The sequence below is a fragment of the Diadema antillarum genome, unplaced genomic scaffold (genome assembly GCF_040938485.1).
Source record: "Diadema antillarum isolate AM-2024a unplaced genomic scaffold, OU_Dant_1.0 seq00000696_RagTag, whole genome shotgun sequence".
NCBI classification, from domain to species: domain Eukaryota; kingdom Metazoa; phylum Echinodermata; class Echinoidea; order Diadematoida; family Diadematidae; genus Diadema; species Diadema antillarum.
Window position 1 is genome coordinate 2,505,721 of NW_027271601.1, and position 17,249 is coordinate 2,522,969.

The 17,249-nt window shown below is 39.1% G+C and overlaps 1 protein-coding gene across 2 annotated transcripts in view; it reads right to left on the reverse strand.

The window, feature by feature from the left end:
* The window catches only part of LOC139737612 (signal peptide peptidase-like 2B), a 29,185-nt gene extending 14,717 nt beyond the window's left edge, over window positions 1–14,468 (reverse strand). For both annotated transcript variants that reach the window (XR_011711385.1, XM_071648291.1), the window contains exons 1-8: window positions 14,408–14,468; window positions 9,966–10,082; window positions 9,152–9,325; window positions 8,018–8,098; window positions 7,388–7,527; window positions 6,127–6,326; window positions 1,357–1,453; window positions 527–716 (exon numbers count right to left, since the gene is read on the reverse strand). Coding sequence is in view for 1 of the 2 variants with exons in the window: in XM_071648291.1 (XP_071504392.1) it covers window positions 527–716; window positions 1,357–1,453; window positions 6,127–6,326; window positions 7,388–7,527; window positions 8,018–8,098; window positions 9,152–9,325; window positions 9,966–10,082; window positions 14,408–14,461 (1,053 nt within the window). In the remaining variant the exon portion in view is untranslated. The remainder of the gene's footprint in view (window positions 1–526; window positions 717–1,356; window positions 1,454–6,126; window positions 6,327–7,387; window positions 7,528–8,017; window positions 8,099–9,151; window positions 9,326–9,965; window positions 10,083–14,407) is intronic.
* Between the last annotated feature and the right edge of the window lie 2,781 nt (window positions 14,469–17,249).

The window sequence follows — 17,249 nt, forward strand, 5'->3', positions numbered from 1 at the left end:
CCCATGATTCTTATAATGGTAATTACTCTGAAACACTGAATAATTTGTGTTCAGTAATGTCGATGGTGGGCAATTTGTCAATCAGTTGAAATGAAATATGTGTTTGCTTGGATTACAAAGAGTTTCCCCTCCTACAACATAACATCTCCCTGGTTTGGTTCCATGACATTTGCTCCCATGACAATTGCTCCTATGAAATATCTGCACGCTAAGCCAAACATAAAACATATCCACAGACATAACCCTAACATAATGCTCACATTAAACTAAACCTAAAACAATATCACAACCCTAATCCTAAGTCCTTAGAGAAAATAAGACCAGAGCATCTGTCGCAGGAGTAAATGTCGTGTCAAGTACAGTACCATATGCCCAAGATTCTTATAATAGTTATTACTCTAAAACACTGAATAATCTGTGCTCATTTACATCGACGAAGAGCAATTTGTCAATCATTAGCAATAGGATGTGTTTACTTGCATTACAAAGAGTTTTCCACTCCTTTTAAAACGCCTCATTAGCTCACCTTAAAGTTGGGTAGGCGCACCACCTTGAGCACGCTGATGCAGAAACAGATACCCAGGATGTCAAGGAGGATCCAGGCGAAAGACTCATGACGGTAAAAGAACCAGCACATGACGAAGGCCCCGCAGCCAAGCCACAATATGGCACTGGTGATGGTGGGCCGCTTGTGAATGATGGGAATGAGGGGCAGCCTTGTTTGGTGTCAGGACAGAATGAAGGGTAGGGACTGAATTAGCAGATTACTAAGCTACACAGGGTAGTGCTTTATCTTGAACGCTGCAACAGCCTTTTTCCAGAACCTTCTACAGACTTTTAATAGAAATATGGCTTAATTTGGTATTTCCTGTGTAAGATAATAATGAGTTTCATTCAAATAGCTACAAGTACATTATATTTCATGCATACAGTAACATGTTACCAATGTGCAAACTTAAGTCTATGGATGTAACAACCTGTTGGCAAATATGATTGAATCATGGTGTCCATGGTTTATTGCTCTCATATGTAGAGAAGATCATATTTTCCATCATACAGCTGAATAGGATATGGCTATGCTATGCAACAATGGTGATTTAATTCATAAAGCATCTGCTATCTTGTTAGACATGTTAACTGTTTAACTTACTGCATGGTTCTAGTGGTACCACAGAAGCGAAAACAAAGCACTACAAGTTATTAATAACTTGTTCAGTTTGAATTAATGCTATGAATATCATAAATATTGTACCACCATATGCAGCAAAAGTACAATTAATCAAAAAGCATATGACCAGAAAAAAAAAGGAGGGTATTTGTCGAGACAAAGAGTAAAAATTGAAGCCTGATGATTACCTCTCTCTGCATGGGAACACAAAGTTGACAACAGGCAAGACAGTGGTGTGCATACCAGACCAAGCACCAATGCAATATAGGGCAATGACAATGTACACTGCAAGAAGGGAAAGAAAAGTCATTGTGGATCATAAATAACCAATGAAAAGTGCTGAAATCAAAGACGAAATCTAATTGAATAAAAAAAAAATAGCCCATTTCATAAAGTGCATGGGACTTGTATGTACACATACACAAAGGTGTCATACTTTATAACACTGATCGCTCACATCTAAATTTTCATTTTTTTAAACAAAATATCAGACATACACTTCAAGTAAATCTGTATCAAGGTTGTGTGTGGACTAAATCAAAATCAACTAAGAACTTTGATTTGGACTGAAATGAAAATCCTGTTTATCAACGATGCAATGAAAATTGAAGTGTCAGGTGACACTAATTTTTTTTTTCAACAACTGGTTCTTGAATGAACCATGAACTACAAGATAAGAGTTGTTTGTAAAGAATGCCAGTAAACAAAGTAAATTTCCTGCTTTATTTATTCATTGACAGGTGAAATCATTACCAAATTTGGTACATCCTTTGTCAGCAAAATGATTGACAGCAGAAGTATTGATTACTTGTATGTTTCTTGTTTACTGATAGGGAGTGTAATTCACACATAACACCTGTTTCTATGACATACCAACTGTGGGTGGAGGCAGCTCAAACACATGTGTTTGGTATGTAATATAATACATTCCCACCTGCATGCCTGGCTTTGGGCATCAAACAGACTTAAACAAACCCACAATTTGTCAGGTGGTTACTGTAAAACATGATATATTCGCGGCATGAAATTTTCGCGAATTGGAGCCGACAGCCTTTTTCGTGGCATGAAATTTTCGCGAATTGCCACTGGCGTTCAATGCATGTAGTGTAGACAAAAACTTTCGCGTGCATTTTAATTTCGCGAATTTTGGCGCTCGCGAAATTCGCGAAATTAAAATGCACACTAAAATTCCTCGTTTTACAGTATTCTTTTGAAAACATATACAGATTTATTTTTATTTTTTTATTTTTTTAAATAAACATAACATGTTCTGACTTTAAGAATCCAAATTTTGCAATGAACATGTCAAGTAGACAGGTCCTGTCAATTCCACTCCCTGTTTTAGTTATTTCACCGATTAATTGCATAGCACAGATTATTGCTGTATAAAGCAAAACATTTGGACATTAGAGTCAATTCATGTCAGAGAATACTACAGCTTTCACCCACTTTCATTCAATGCAAATTTCATGCTTCGCTTGCATTATATTTGTGCCATTTTTTGCCTTTTTAACCCCACAATTTTCATTCACAGTGGACACAATGGTATGCTTCTGAGATGTCGTGCCACATGTGGACTTGGCATGACCAGAGTTTGACAAAGAGGTTCTGGAGATGGATTTCAGTTGTAACCTCCGCCAAGCAATACCACCAATTGAACAATCTCCAGCACACAAGGTCAACAGTTGTTTAATATACACACTTACTTCTATTAAATGCCTTGATTAGGCAACAATATCCGATATCAGACTGCAAATAACCAAGCTCATTCAAAGTTTTTTGCACCCATCAATTGTGCAAAGGAGAAATCCATCACACAATGCCATGAATTACGTAAGAGATAGTCTTGTGGGATTTCTGGAAAAAGGCTCTCTTTAAGGTCCTAGTGGCATTCTCAAGTAAAAATTGGGGATCAGACTCTTTTACCTAATTTGAGCATACTGAATCCAAAAAATATGGCTGCCAATCAAAATTCATTGATCTTGACCATTTTATTTGCATAAACAAAATGGATGCTGATTCATCAGAAATAGCAATTTGAGAGAGACAGATTTTCTAGAAAATCTGTAAAATCAAGCTGAATAAACTGACTTTCAGTCTTTATGCATGAAATGGAATGTGCATATTGTTTTATGGATGAATAGGCCACTATTTCTGAGGATAGTAATATCTATCATAAATATGTAAATTATAGCTCAAATATGCAAATAGGTAGCATCAGCACTGGAATCCTAATTTTTCAGCATTCTTCTCTCTCTCTCTCTCTTTTCCTGCAAAGGCACTTCTATTTTCATGAAATGTAAAGGAGTTAATAGAAAGAAGACAGGAGGTTCCACAGAACCCCTCCCCCCCCCCCCCGCCATTTGCCAGCAGCAAACAAAAAAGAAAAAGAAAAGAAAAGAAAAGAAAATTAAAAGGGGCGTGTGCGCTCTCTCTGATTTCTATCTTTAAAGAAATCATCTTTGTTAGCTGATTGCAGTGGCACAAGAAAATTGCACTGAAGCCTTCTTTTTTTGTTTTTGTTTTTTGCTAATCAGCTGATGAAACCCGGAAGTGGCACCAGAAATGTTTTTTTTTGTGTTTTTTTTGCGCCCCCAAAAAGTAAAATAACGGAACTGAACATAAACCTGAACTAAAAGGGTCCACTTTTTCTAATTCTGAACCCCCCCCCCCCCCCCCCCCCATAAAAATCCTAGTTACAGGCCTGCAAAGTCACCCCTACCACCTTGGCCCCTTGCAAAACATGCATTATATGAAAGCAATTACAGTTGTTCCAAGTTTACATGCCCTTAAAAAAAAACATCATTCTGCGCCTACAACAAAGACACTTGTATTTTCATGAAAAGTCAGGGAAATGATAGACAAGACAGTGCTCTACAACATCTATAGAGTCAAAAGTGTACACATTCAAAGGCAACCCTGTGGGAAGCACCCAAAGTTACCCCATCCCTGTGGCGATTTACAGAATATGCAGCATACAATGCGAATACATATTTTCTATGGGTACATACCTTTAAAATGTGTGAAGGTCACATAGAAAAGACATTTTTCTTTTCATGAAATTTAGTTAGATCATAGAGGAGACATTGATCTACAATATCATGTCATGAAAAGGATGCACATTCAAATGAATTAATATCCAAAGTGAACCCTTTGGGAGGTGTCCAAAGTCTACCACCTTGGCCCTTTGCAAAACATGCACTATATGAAAGCGCATACAGTTGTTCTGAGCTAATACATGCCTTAAAAAAAAAAGTCATTCTGGCCGTACAGCAAAGATACTTATATTTTCATGAAAATGTCACAGAAATAAAGAAGAAACATTGCTCTATGATATCTAAAAGCCAGAGGGTGCACATTCAAAGGCAACCCTCTGGGAAGCACCCAAAGTTATCCCTTTCCCACAGCAATATGCAATATATATGACTCAAATACAAATATTGTTGTGCCAACTCGAATACATTTTTTCTAAGCTTATGTGATTTTCCTCAAGCTTTCACCGAGTGTTTCACAAGAATGCCTGAATTCACTAAAGCCACATGATTATATACCTTTAAAGGTGCATGGTCCCGGTGTTTTAGTCAAATGCGTACGCGGGCGCACGGCGCAAGTTTCCTATGGAGACCTACGCTATCAACTCCTCTTTAGCGCTTACGCTTTGGCCCACTTCCCCGAGTCCGAAGAAGTCCAATTCACTGTAGTCAGTGGTCTGATCACAGTTCGGCTCATGATTCGGCTGAGGGGGATGACAGCTTTAGCAAACCTCCTTTGTGATGTCATAATAACAAGCACATATGCACGCACCCTGGCATTACTACAGACTGCGCGATGCGCAGAGAAGACAACGAAGGCAAAGTTACTTAGCAACACCTACGCACTTTACTCTTGATGACAGCTCAACTTCGGTAATCTTCGTATCAATGCCGACGGTGATCAGCAGTATCATCAACAGCGCCCTCTACACTACCGGGACTATGCACCTTTAAGGTATCAGTAAAGATAAGGTACCTTTTTTAGGTCGCTTATTCCCATATTTGGCTGTGACATGAAAATGAATACATATAATGCAAATCATACGAGACATTGTCATATAAAGCATTTGCCTTACTGTCGTTCAGTATTCCATGAAACAGCTTTATCTAAGAGTTAAATGTTAGACAAAATAATGCCCGCAAAATGGTACATTATTCAATGATATGTACATGAGAAAGTGTATAATCATTCTTTTGTCTATTGACTGTCACGAGGTTTCATGAGATCATTGTCCAGCCAATGCAGATTAAGGATCTCGGACCTCAAAAAATTTCGAAACCTGTATGGTAGTTTAACCTCTTGCATACCTCAATTTGCATACAAATTTGCATCTACTATTCATTTCCTAATTTGTTAACATTGTACACGATCTTCATTGAAACTATGAACACACCACTATCAGTTTGTCCACTATAACTGTAAACATAATGAAACATGGGCCAAATGCTTTACTGAGCTATATGCATGACAACTCCTAATTTGCATATTTTGCCAGTAACTTGCATGTTAATGAATATTGTGGATGATGTTTCAACTTCTTTTCTGCAACCCCACCTTCTAATTATAGGATGAAATCAGTAGTAATTTGTCATTTCTGTTGAAAATTTACAAAAAGTAGGAGCCTACAAGAATGAAACAAAAAGATGATGATTTGGCAGCCATTTTGTTTATGCAAATTAAATGGTCTTACATGAAGAATTTGGCTTGGAAAACAGATTTTTGGGACTCAGTATACTCAAAATATGCACACAAAAAAAATCAAGTTTGCAACTTTTAATCTGAAATGCTGTTAGCAGTCACATTTTGCGAAAATCCCACTTGACTAAGACCACAATTGTGAAAATTATTTAGACATTTGCCTGGGTTAAAACTCAGTTTAAAGACCAAATCAGACTACCGTATTAAGGCCGCATGTTGATACATACCAACTGGACTATAGAAGAAGAAGAGGAGGAGGAGGAGAACCATGATCATAAAGACCCAGCAGATCACAATGGGCGGGGTTATGGTCACCGCCTCCTCCTCCGCACTTTCCTCCTCATCTGATTCACTGGACTCGCCGCTGTTCACATTTTGGTAGTGTCCTTGGCCATCGCGTCGTTCGTGGCGCTTTTCTCTCCTATATCTGTGTAAAAAGAGTAGAAAGAACACAAACACATATGTAAACTCAGATATATGCAAGAACAAGGTCATGCACAGCTGGTATCAAACTATGACCTCATTATCCATTTGGGAATTACAATGTACACTGTTGGCATACATATTATAGTATGTAATGCTTGAAAAATTGTTGCTTCAAGGAAGACTGAGTGAGGCTAGTTACCTTACTTGAGGTTAAACTTTATCAGTGATATAGACAAGGGGTGTAGTGAAAAGAGATTTTTAGTGATTAGAGTGCAGTGTTGGTGCAAGAGTACATGCTTCTGGAAACATGTGTGTGTGCATGTACGTATGAAGGAGTTGTTAATTTGTATATCGAAGTCAGTTTTTGTGAGAAATTCAGAGCAAAGGAAAAGAGAGACTAAGACAAATAGAACAACATTTGAAGATCTACATTGTATCGTCTGAGATGTAATATTCACGTATGATGTTTTCTTAGCGAGAGCTTCAAACAAATTAATTGAAAAAACAGTCTACACATGATCAGGTCTGAACATCTGTTCCATGGGATCTCAAGGACCGTGGGTTGACATTACCTTCGGATTGATTACTCAAGTGCTGATAACTGGCATGATGAGCTATATAAGACAATACATTTTGATTCGATGGGTAGAGAATATCGATTGGTAATTGAAGAGCATTTGACATATATTCATTTTAAAAAAAATTGTGGTCTCTGCTACATGGCCATTATCTCATTTCAAGATTTTCACTTGGTGAAATACAGGGTTGAAATGTGATACTGTATGACCAGAAATGTTTGCATGCATTTTAATTTTGCGAATTTTACGAGTCAAAATACACAAAATTAAAATGCACGTAAAAGTTCTGGTCTACATTTTATGCATTGAATGCCAGTGGCAATTCATAAACATTTCATGCCATGAGCAAAAGGCTGTCAGCTCCAATTTGCGAAAATTGAATGCGCGAAAATATTTTGCTTTACAGTAGCTAATGAGAGTGGATACATATGCAGGGAACTCTCTAATGAAAAAAAAAAAAATCACGGATGATGACTTCACATACTGTTTGTATCCCAGGATACCAGCCCAGTATCCACCCACAGCAACGGTACCAGTAGCCATCAGCCAGATGACGAAGATATTGTAGTCCCACTCGGGCACATCCGGGCTGTATAGGGCTGCTTGAGGGCTGGCACTTCTATCCTGTATGCCAGCAGGGAAAGTTAAGAAGTTTACAGCCGTTTCCTTTCACTGTGGTGATGAATTACAATTGTTCTGTATCTCCTATGATATAAAACTAACCATTTTTACTTTACAAATGTCATAGATGTTTTTCTTTTTTCTTTAAGAATCTACAATGTAGTTGTCAGAGATCAAGTGCATGTCCATGTCCATGCTTGCCATAATGCTACTCTGAGGATACTCAACTTTATGTGTACCAATAACATATTAATTCCACAATGAATGTATGGCAACCTATTACTATCGCACTTAAAGCATATGAATACTGTCTAATGATATATCATGCATTTGCTGGGCCCTTGGCTATTATGAATTATCAAGTGATGATAATGTATACAAGCAACTGACATCCAATGCACCTCATCTTCAACTGCTGGACATAAGTATGTGACGTACTTTACTTCAGAAGTATTCAATACACACAGAGGATAGAAACTTTGAATCACTTTACCTTTATGTCTGTATAATCCTTGTAGTCCACTATGACAACAGGAATATTGACCTTAATGGACTCATTGAAGGATGGTGGGGTCTGTAGAAGGGAAAAGAAAGAGAACCATACTCTAATTGATCTGTGTCAATTGCTTGTAAATTAGTTGGCACAATGTTTTCTGATAACATTACAAGTGCTGGGCTTCTGTTTTTTGCTATTTTACATCTTCCTGCCTGAGAGCATGTTTCAAATGAACATGAGCTGTCATATCATATCATTATCCTGTGCTTCATCATCCTCACAGAAATAAATTCTTCCATATCATAATTACCATGAAAACCACACAAGATTCTTAGGAATATACACTAAGTGTACTACTTTAACATGATGATATGAATATCATGCACAATGGGTACCTTGTAGTTTTACATTAAGTATTACATATAATTCAACCATAAAAATTGATAATACTGTATACTCTATAATTTTCGCGTACATAAATTTTCGCGAATTGCCGCTGTCACACATTTTCGCGAGTGGTTAAATTCGCGATTGGGGGACCAGAGAAAATATGAAGTGGCAAAGAAAGTGTGAATTTTCAACTTACTCGCAAATAAGAATGATACTAGTTGTACACTGCATGAAAAAAAAAAAAACTTACCAAACTATGCGAACTAGTAAGTTAGAATTCAACATTTTTGAAGTGGTTAAGTTCATCGCGCTAGATTTCTGATGAGTGGTCCCCTTGCGATAATGGATTGGCTCTCTACAGTATTCGTAAGTAGACGTGGACGTGCGTAAACAAGCTTAGCCAGTATGGTCTGTTCGGTAAGCCGTGACATGGTATACTAGTACTGAAAATGTTCGCATCATCAAGGCAAGGGATTCATTTTGGAAGGTGATATTTTCGCGTGTTGTTAATTTCGCGAATAGCTCCCGACTCGCGAAATTCGCGAAAATAAAACCCCCGCGAAATATATAGCGTATACAGTATAGGAGGTCTATAATGGCACTACCAAGTCATTTTCCAGTGTGCTTCTTACTGATTCCTAAATACTGATCTTTTACCTCAAATAAAATTCCTATTCGTGGAATACAGTACTTATGGTTGATGAAACATTTGAACCACATACAATCAGACATCAAACTCACTGTGCCTGTTTTGCTGACGACTATTGCCCCCTCAGCTTTGGCCTGCTGCGCATAGAAGCCTTTCTCACTGAAGGTGCAGTTTCCCCTAAGCATGGCAGCTATGTGGCCCTCTAGGGACACCTTGGGAGTGCTACACACAGGGGAAGGCAGGAGATCCGCCAAGGGTCTGTAGTCCTTTTAATGAAACAAGATTATGAGCATGAAAATTGTATCTTTGTAGTACTTTTATAACATTTACACATACGGTGCACTCCTGTTATAACGAACACGGTTATAACAAAATTCCGGTCACAACGGAGTAAAAGTTCAGGCTGCAACATCATCCGCTCTATGTTTTTCATTGTTAATCTGTTCATTGATGAGAAAATTTTGACACAACAAAAGGAAACTGCCGGTCCCAAAGACTACGTTTCAACGGGAGTCCACTGTACAAAGAAATATGAGAAAATATGATATATCACGAGCATGAGAATATGATGAGGTTTACTTTCTTTGTAGTACTTGTATGTTTTCATACAATGTACAAAGAAATTATAAATAACAAGGCATGCATCTTCTATTGTCATAGAAGATCATTTGAAATTGTCAACAAATGAAACTTGGATAATATTTGTTTCATAATATCAAAAACTTTCTATTTGGACTAAGCCTTGAGTAATTTGAAGTTTCTCATATATCAAACATTCCAGCAATGTTCAACATATCTATTGCAGCTTTATTAAATTACTATCATTATTATCATTTAAATTTCACACATGTAAATTAATCATAAACAATGGTTCCACAGATGGATAGAATAGTAATATAATCTTACAGTTGGCTGAAGTTCTTTGGCTAAACGAAACTGTGCAGGGTCGTAGGTGATACAGTATTCTCTACTACTTCTTCCATCATTGTATTTCACGGAGAGAATTCCGTAGTAGGCATGAATCTGAAAAAGAAAATAAGGATAACATTACATGATGAGGCCATCATTATCTCAACAATAAATTCCCCCTTTACATCTTTATGAAAAAGAATTGTCTTATTGTTAAGGATATCGTCGAGCAATGAATGAAAAGGACGACTGAAGAAGACATGGAAGAGACAGGTGGAGGAGGAGCTTATGAAGGTTTGCATGAGAAAGGAGGACACCCCAAATATGGCGAGGTGGAGAGAAGGTGTGATAGCGGTTGCTGCAAGACTGAGGTAAATCCAGTCATCCCCATTAGAGGGGGACAAAAATGGATAAAAATGGATGACTTATGGAAGATGATAATGATGATGTGGTCTGATTATTCATCACTTAATATTGTGTGACAGTCATGTCCCACAAACCATTTATTAGAATATTCTAGGCAAATTTCTGAGTGATGCGTCAGGCATTAACGATAGTTTGTAATAATTGCTCAATATGTACAATTGTAACTTCCTCTTTAACATCAAAACTGTGGGCATGTTTCATCATCAATGAATATTAAGTGGCAATTTGCCTATCTCTATAAATCAAAACAAACCATTAGCGATCAGAAAGGTACTCTAGAAATATGAAGAAATATAATCGACAGATATTTTCTTTCATAACGTTCCTGCGATGTTCAACTAGTGGGATGGGGAACTTACAAGGCACATTGCATTTAAATGTTGATTGATGATTGATTGATTTAATCGATGGAAAATTATACTCACAAGTACAGTTATTACCTCTGTAACCAATTGTCTTGACTTAAAGGGAAAGCATAGTATTGGTGGAGATGAAGACTGAACTTTTCACTTTTTGTGAGATACCAGGAAACTAGTTATGAAATAACTAGTACAAAGTGTACCATTCTAAGAGGAATTCAATGTTCATTCAATGACAATTGGTTTTGGAATGGCTCAGACAGCCAAAAACAGAGTAAAAGAAAGCAATTGTAATAAAAGGTAGGTCCCATCTTTTATTAGGATCACTCTGTTTTGGATGTCTCAGCCATTTTAACACCAATTTTCATCAAACAATCATTGAATTCCTCTTTGAATTACACGCCCTTTCACATTTTATAAGAGGTTTCTCATCTCGCCAAAAAATATTTGAATCCTCAAGTTAGGTCTCAATCAAAACTATATGATCCCTTTATTGCAGAACTTGCACCATTCTCTGAATACTCTATATCCTTCACAACTCTGTTGAGTGGAAATGAAGAAGTCAGCTTACCTTAGTAATTTACCATGAGAGTTTTGATTAACAAACTTGTCAACTTCAAATAAAAATATGTTTAAGGTCATCTACATTGCGCCACAATCATTTGTAGCCATGAATAACTTGCCAAACTGTACAATTATTTTAGTTCAGTTCAGTTTATTTTCAGTAAGCATTAATAAAGGTAAAAAATAATTGTGGTACGCCTGCAGAACTGTCAAATTTCGCTCCAAAATGTACACGTATGATTAAGAAATGTGTGGAATAACACTGTAATAACAAGGTATCCGTTGGGAAATGACGAAAATGTGAAATATTACCCAAAAAGGTTTGCCAGAGTCGCAATCTCAGAACTTACCCGATCGGGGTCAGGCTAACTCGGACTCGGGGACAACTCGGCCTCGCTTTGACGGCGGGGCCAAGTTGTCTCTCTGTATTGTAAAGTGTTGTAGAAATCTACTATCTACTATTATGGGAGCGCTTCGTGTTCTGGCTGGTCGCAATTATGGGCCGAGTTGATACAACGCGCGCATCAAAGAACCTCTTTGAAATTGGGGTGCATACAAAATGAATGTGCACCTATCTATAAAATATGGCTATCGCGAACTGCATTTGAATTGTCCGAAACAGGGTCGAGTTGTCCCTGCCCTGAGACCGAGTTAGCATGGATCCTTCTGGAATAAAAATCGGTATACTGACTATAATATTCTACACTTTGATCTCAAAATACTCCAAAACTCAAAACAACTCATCATCCCAGCAAATCGCACCAGCCAAGTAAGTTTCTTGGTCTCTTTTGATATATTGGAAGCAAATATGAAATGGTGCAAGATGGTTCTCAAACCCTTACCACTAATCTAATACCAGAACTGCCCAGAAGCAGAACTGGCAATTGTGCACTTCACGGCCCTATATTATCGGTACCTCATTCGCCGTATGCCAAAGTGACATCCCATGAACCACCCCGCACTGAGCAGCTGGTGAGCTTCTCTTGCTGTATGGAACGCCGTTTGACAAGTTATAAGGTCACTAAAAGCCTGCCTCACTCACTGTGCTTCTGCAGCGCTAGCGGACACATCGAACACTGATGTGCGATCGCGATTTCGCGTGCCTTTCCTCTCCGCTGCAGGATTATCCAGCTTTGAAGTTTACATACAATGTTGCATCGCAGAAAATTGCCATGATCATGGCGCAAAGTTAACTGCGACAGCCGCCACACGCAGTGTGGCGGCTGCGCCGTGCTCCCATAAAAGATCTTCATGTTGAACAAACGGGTGCCTTTGCGGCGCTATATTTCCTTAATTTTTCAACAGAAACTACTAGGAATACTTACATGGGTCGATGAAACCTAAATGACTATCATCGGCGACTGTTTGATGCATTTCATTGCTTGTGATGCACAAAATGATGTCTTATAAGCAGCTCACCGATGTTCACAGAATTCACAATCACTTGCACAAGCGCACAGAATACTTAGGAACTAACATAAGCGAAACTGCGGGGAAGCCGCCAGGACCGCGCCTGGCGGCGCGGTCTCCGGGGCTAGGCGCAAAGTGTGAGAAAGTAGGCAGTAGTCAGTGATACAATAGATTCCATTTTTGAACATCCTAGCTAAGCTTGCGCCAGCTCGCCACAACAGTTACGTGAATATTTTCATGCCTCTTCATCCATCCCGATCCGAACCTATCAAAAATCACGCAAACCAACCACGCGGGCGAGGCTTGTGTGTGTGTGTCCATGTAGTGGCTGCCCGTAAATCGGTAGCTATTACACTTCGCACGGCGTCTGGTCGGGCTCTTTAAACGGTAACTGTGTAGACGAAATAAACACTAACAGACCGACGAATCGGGATAAGATTTCAGGGTTTTTTATTATTATTTCACAGAATAATTTCGCCAAGGCCGCAAGTGGACATATGTCCTCCGCAATAGGTTAATTAGTGATTCCCTGCTTAAGGTATAACGCAAAATTCATTCATTTAAAATCATGATTGAAGCACGGAAGTTGTGTGCCAATGCACAGCACCCTGTTTGTCTAGGGTCTGCTTGCGCTCGATCACGCCGCACCGCACAGGAAAGGGCCATACCCCGTTTAGAGTCCGACCAAACACTGCACAACCTCTAGAGGTTGTGCCGTGTTCATGCCAGACGATGGGGACTCTAAACGGTCTCGGCACAAAGCATCTAGCACGAGTCTGGAGTGAGCCTGGCGTGAGTCTGGGGTGAATGTCGTGCTAGACAGCCTAGCACGAGTCTAGCACAACCTCTGGAGGTTGTGCTGTGTTCACGCCAGACGAGGGGACTCTAAACGGTCTCGGCACAAACACGGCGTGAACATAGTCTGGTTTTCACACCCTTTGCCGCGCCTGGCGACACTCACGCCAGTAATCGCTCGCATTTCAGCATTCGCATGGGTCGTTTGACATCGCATTTAAATCCATGATTTTAGATATGATGCCTTGAACCGATTTTGCTCATATTTCGTGAGTAACTAGGAAACTTGTGAAGCTTTATATGGACATAATCAAGCGAATTGCCGCAGTCCTTTCATTTTCGCGTTGCATTGCAAAAAAGCGTGGAGACTCCTTATAAGGGGTGCCCCGGGGGTTACTTATAAGGGGGACGGGGTTACTTATAAGGGGGACGGGTTACATAAGGAGGGGCCCCCCTTGTGAGTGGGTTTCCCGAACTGACCTAGAATGTATGTAGGTCTACATACTGAGGTACAAGTACAAATGCAGGAAAATTAATCAATCATACAACATCATGGTATGAACATTAGCAAAGACAATGTCAACGTAATTGGTTAGGAAACGATGTTATAATTGTCACTAAGAGTCTTTGTCGTCATCTCCTATTCTGTAGATTGAGTGCTAGGCCTGCTGAAAATGTACTCGTACTCAGGTCACGACCATCACAGATCTTAAGGTATGGGACTAGCTAACTCAGCATATCCCTGCCGATGACTAATTAGGTACAGTAAATAAAAAGTCCTTTTCGACGAAATCGTTCATCAAACACATGTAAATTACGTACAGTTATGAGCCTAAGCAATATACCTACCAATTAATTTAGTTCAGAGTTGTGTCAATAACTTACCATATGCAACAGGGATAAAAGAATAACAACCCTTTCCGTCCTTACGATCGCCATTTCTACAGTTGGGTGATTAGTCTGCATTCCACACCCTGTTGGCCTGCCTGTGGCCTGCTGACCGCATGCGCAATGGCAACACACATGCGTGTGTGTGCGTGTGTTTTCTTATTCTTTGTTTTTTGCGTGTAGTGTGTGTGTGTGTGTGTGTGTGTGTATGACTTGTGTCAGGTGTTTGTGGAGGAAGCTGGCAGAGGTGGGGGGGGGGGGGGGGGGGGAGTCGACAGGTGCAAGAGAGGGAGAGGTTGAGGAGAGCTGCCGGGGGGGGGGGGGGGGGGGGGGGGGGGGGTGAGTGTTTTTGGTCAATATGCAATGACCATACCTGCCTGGTTCTTATGTACTGAATTTATTTGCTTCTCTGCTCCTCCATTGTCTGGATGCTGTGACTATTCAAACTTGTGTTTTCTGTGCTGTGCGGTTTATTGAGAGCATAGGCATGAAAATCGCTGCTCAGGGTTGTATTTGTCCTTTTTTTTTTCATCCTTTCTCCAAGTTAGATTAAAGAGTTGAGTGATGTGCTGTTTACCACATAATCCTGGAGAGTGTCCCATTCAGTGATAATGCGCTGTGAGAAGATGACTGCTTTTGAGTTTTACATCTGTTCTTCGTTACCCTGTATATACTTGTGCCCTCTAGTTCTATTGTCTGTTCTCAAGTTGAAAAAAAAAAAGAAATTGCATCTTCTTTATCTTCTGTGTATCCCTTTTCAAGCAAGGGTGCCATATCTGGGAGCAATATTCCAGTGACGGGCGTACTATAATGGTTACAGATTTGTAGAGTTGGATGAATGGTCGTTGATCTCGGGAAGAAAACGACAATTTGCTAATTCCCATCTTTATACGATTTGAGCTTGCTGTCATGTTATCTACATGATTGAGAATTTCAGCTGGTTGTCGAACGTGACAGCCAGGTCCTTCTCAGTGGTAGATGAGATGGAGGGACCTTGGCTTGAGGTGTAAGACTGTGCTGTAGTCAAAGCAATAATTCTTCCCACAATGTTATTATTCTTCCCATAACATTATTCTTCTCATAATGTTTTCTTGTACAATACTCGATGGTGTGTTGTTGTTATTTTTCATTTCAATTATTAATTAAAACAAAGGTGTGTGTGTGTGTGTGTGTGCGCGCGCGCGCGTATATGTGGGCCACTGGGGTGTGCCCATTCTGTTTTACACTCCCCATTTCCATTATAATTGTTTTATTGCCATAAGAGGATATCGAAGCATTGTGATTACGTAACCTCTTTGTTCACCCCTGCCGTGCAAACCAGTATAAACAAAACAAAACAAAACAAAACAAAAAACGGCAATGACTAAGAATTTCACCGGATTCCTCCCCACGCCCAAGATCAAAAACAACCCCGACCCCATCCCTCCCCTGCATCACACACTCACGCAAAATAGAGAAAGGCAAGCACGTTCCAAGCCCTTTCATTTCTGCTTTCACACTTCAGCAGCGGAGTAATTGAGCTAAAAGTGAAATAGACGCACATCTTTCAAAATAGGTCAAGTATCTCTGCAAATCGCAGCAATTTGGGACTTTTCATGTCCATTCCCTCCCTTTTTTTTCCCCGTAGCAAACGGTTATCTATAATACCGATATTAGTGACTTCCGGGATCTGATTTCAAAAGGATAGCTTTGGGACAAGCTCAGCCTCAACACAAACATCTCAACAGCCTTATGCCTATACTCATCAACCTTGCTTCCATCATTTCTGTTGTTGTTTATAAAGTAAAATTGGATCTGAAATAACAAAATAGGGTCTGTATACAATTCTGAAGTTTTACATAATAGTTCCCCCAGAAGTGATTGGGTTATTACAGCAATGTGCAAAACGATGATGACTTTTTAGGAGGTATAGAGATTACAGTGATTGAATGATGGATCAAACACATAGTGCAAATCTTTGTACACATAAACTATGAAGCCGGAATGAATACAATAATACCCCTCCCCATACATGCAGTTACACTATCCAGTAGACCTATTTTTGTTTATACAATGTCAAAGACGATCATAAAGCATGCTACTGCGATAATGTGATTGTGGAGAAGAATCGACAGCGCAGTGATCCACAGACAATCGTGTCCGCACTTAACTAGACATTTTAGTCATTGCACCAAATCTATGTTGACATACATCGTATAATGCTTGCCCCAAAGATACAGGGCTTTTTGACAGCCAGTATGATTTGCCTGGCAGTGGGTTGGAATATTGCAGTGTCGTCTTATCACAGTTTTTCAGTGAAAAGTACTTCTGATACTGATCACAATCTGGGAGTATATGAAAAAAACAACAAATATAATCCTTAGATAAAAAAGTTCATAAAAGTTTGATTACTCTCCGCCCTCAAGACACACTGCACATACATGGTCAACCCAAGAAAAGTTAGAGAAGCGTTACTGCATGCGAAACACCATCGTTCAAATTTACACCGGAAATGGAATAGAAAATTTCATAAAGACCAACTTCTACACATGATCTCAGCCAAAAGGCCGAGAAGCGGTATCTAAATTGTCTACGGAATTTTAGAGTATTCCTGTTTATCATACTTTCCCACATTAAAAAACAAAAACAAAACTGTGCTATGCCTGGGTTACACCATAAAATGCAAAACTCATGTCATCATACCTGGCAACTATATAATGTGGCTTCCAATATTATTGGTGTTATTGTTATTATTATTATTATTATTATTATTATTATTATTATTATTATTATTATTATAATTATTACTATCAATATTATTATCATCATCATCATCATCATCATTGCCATGGATACCATT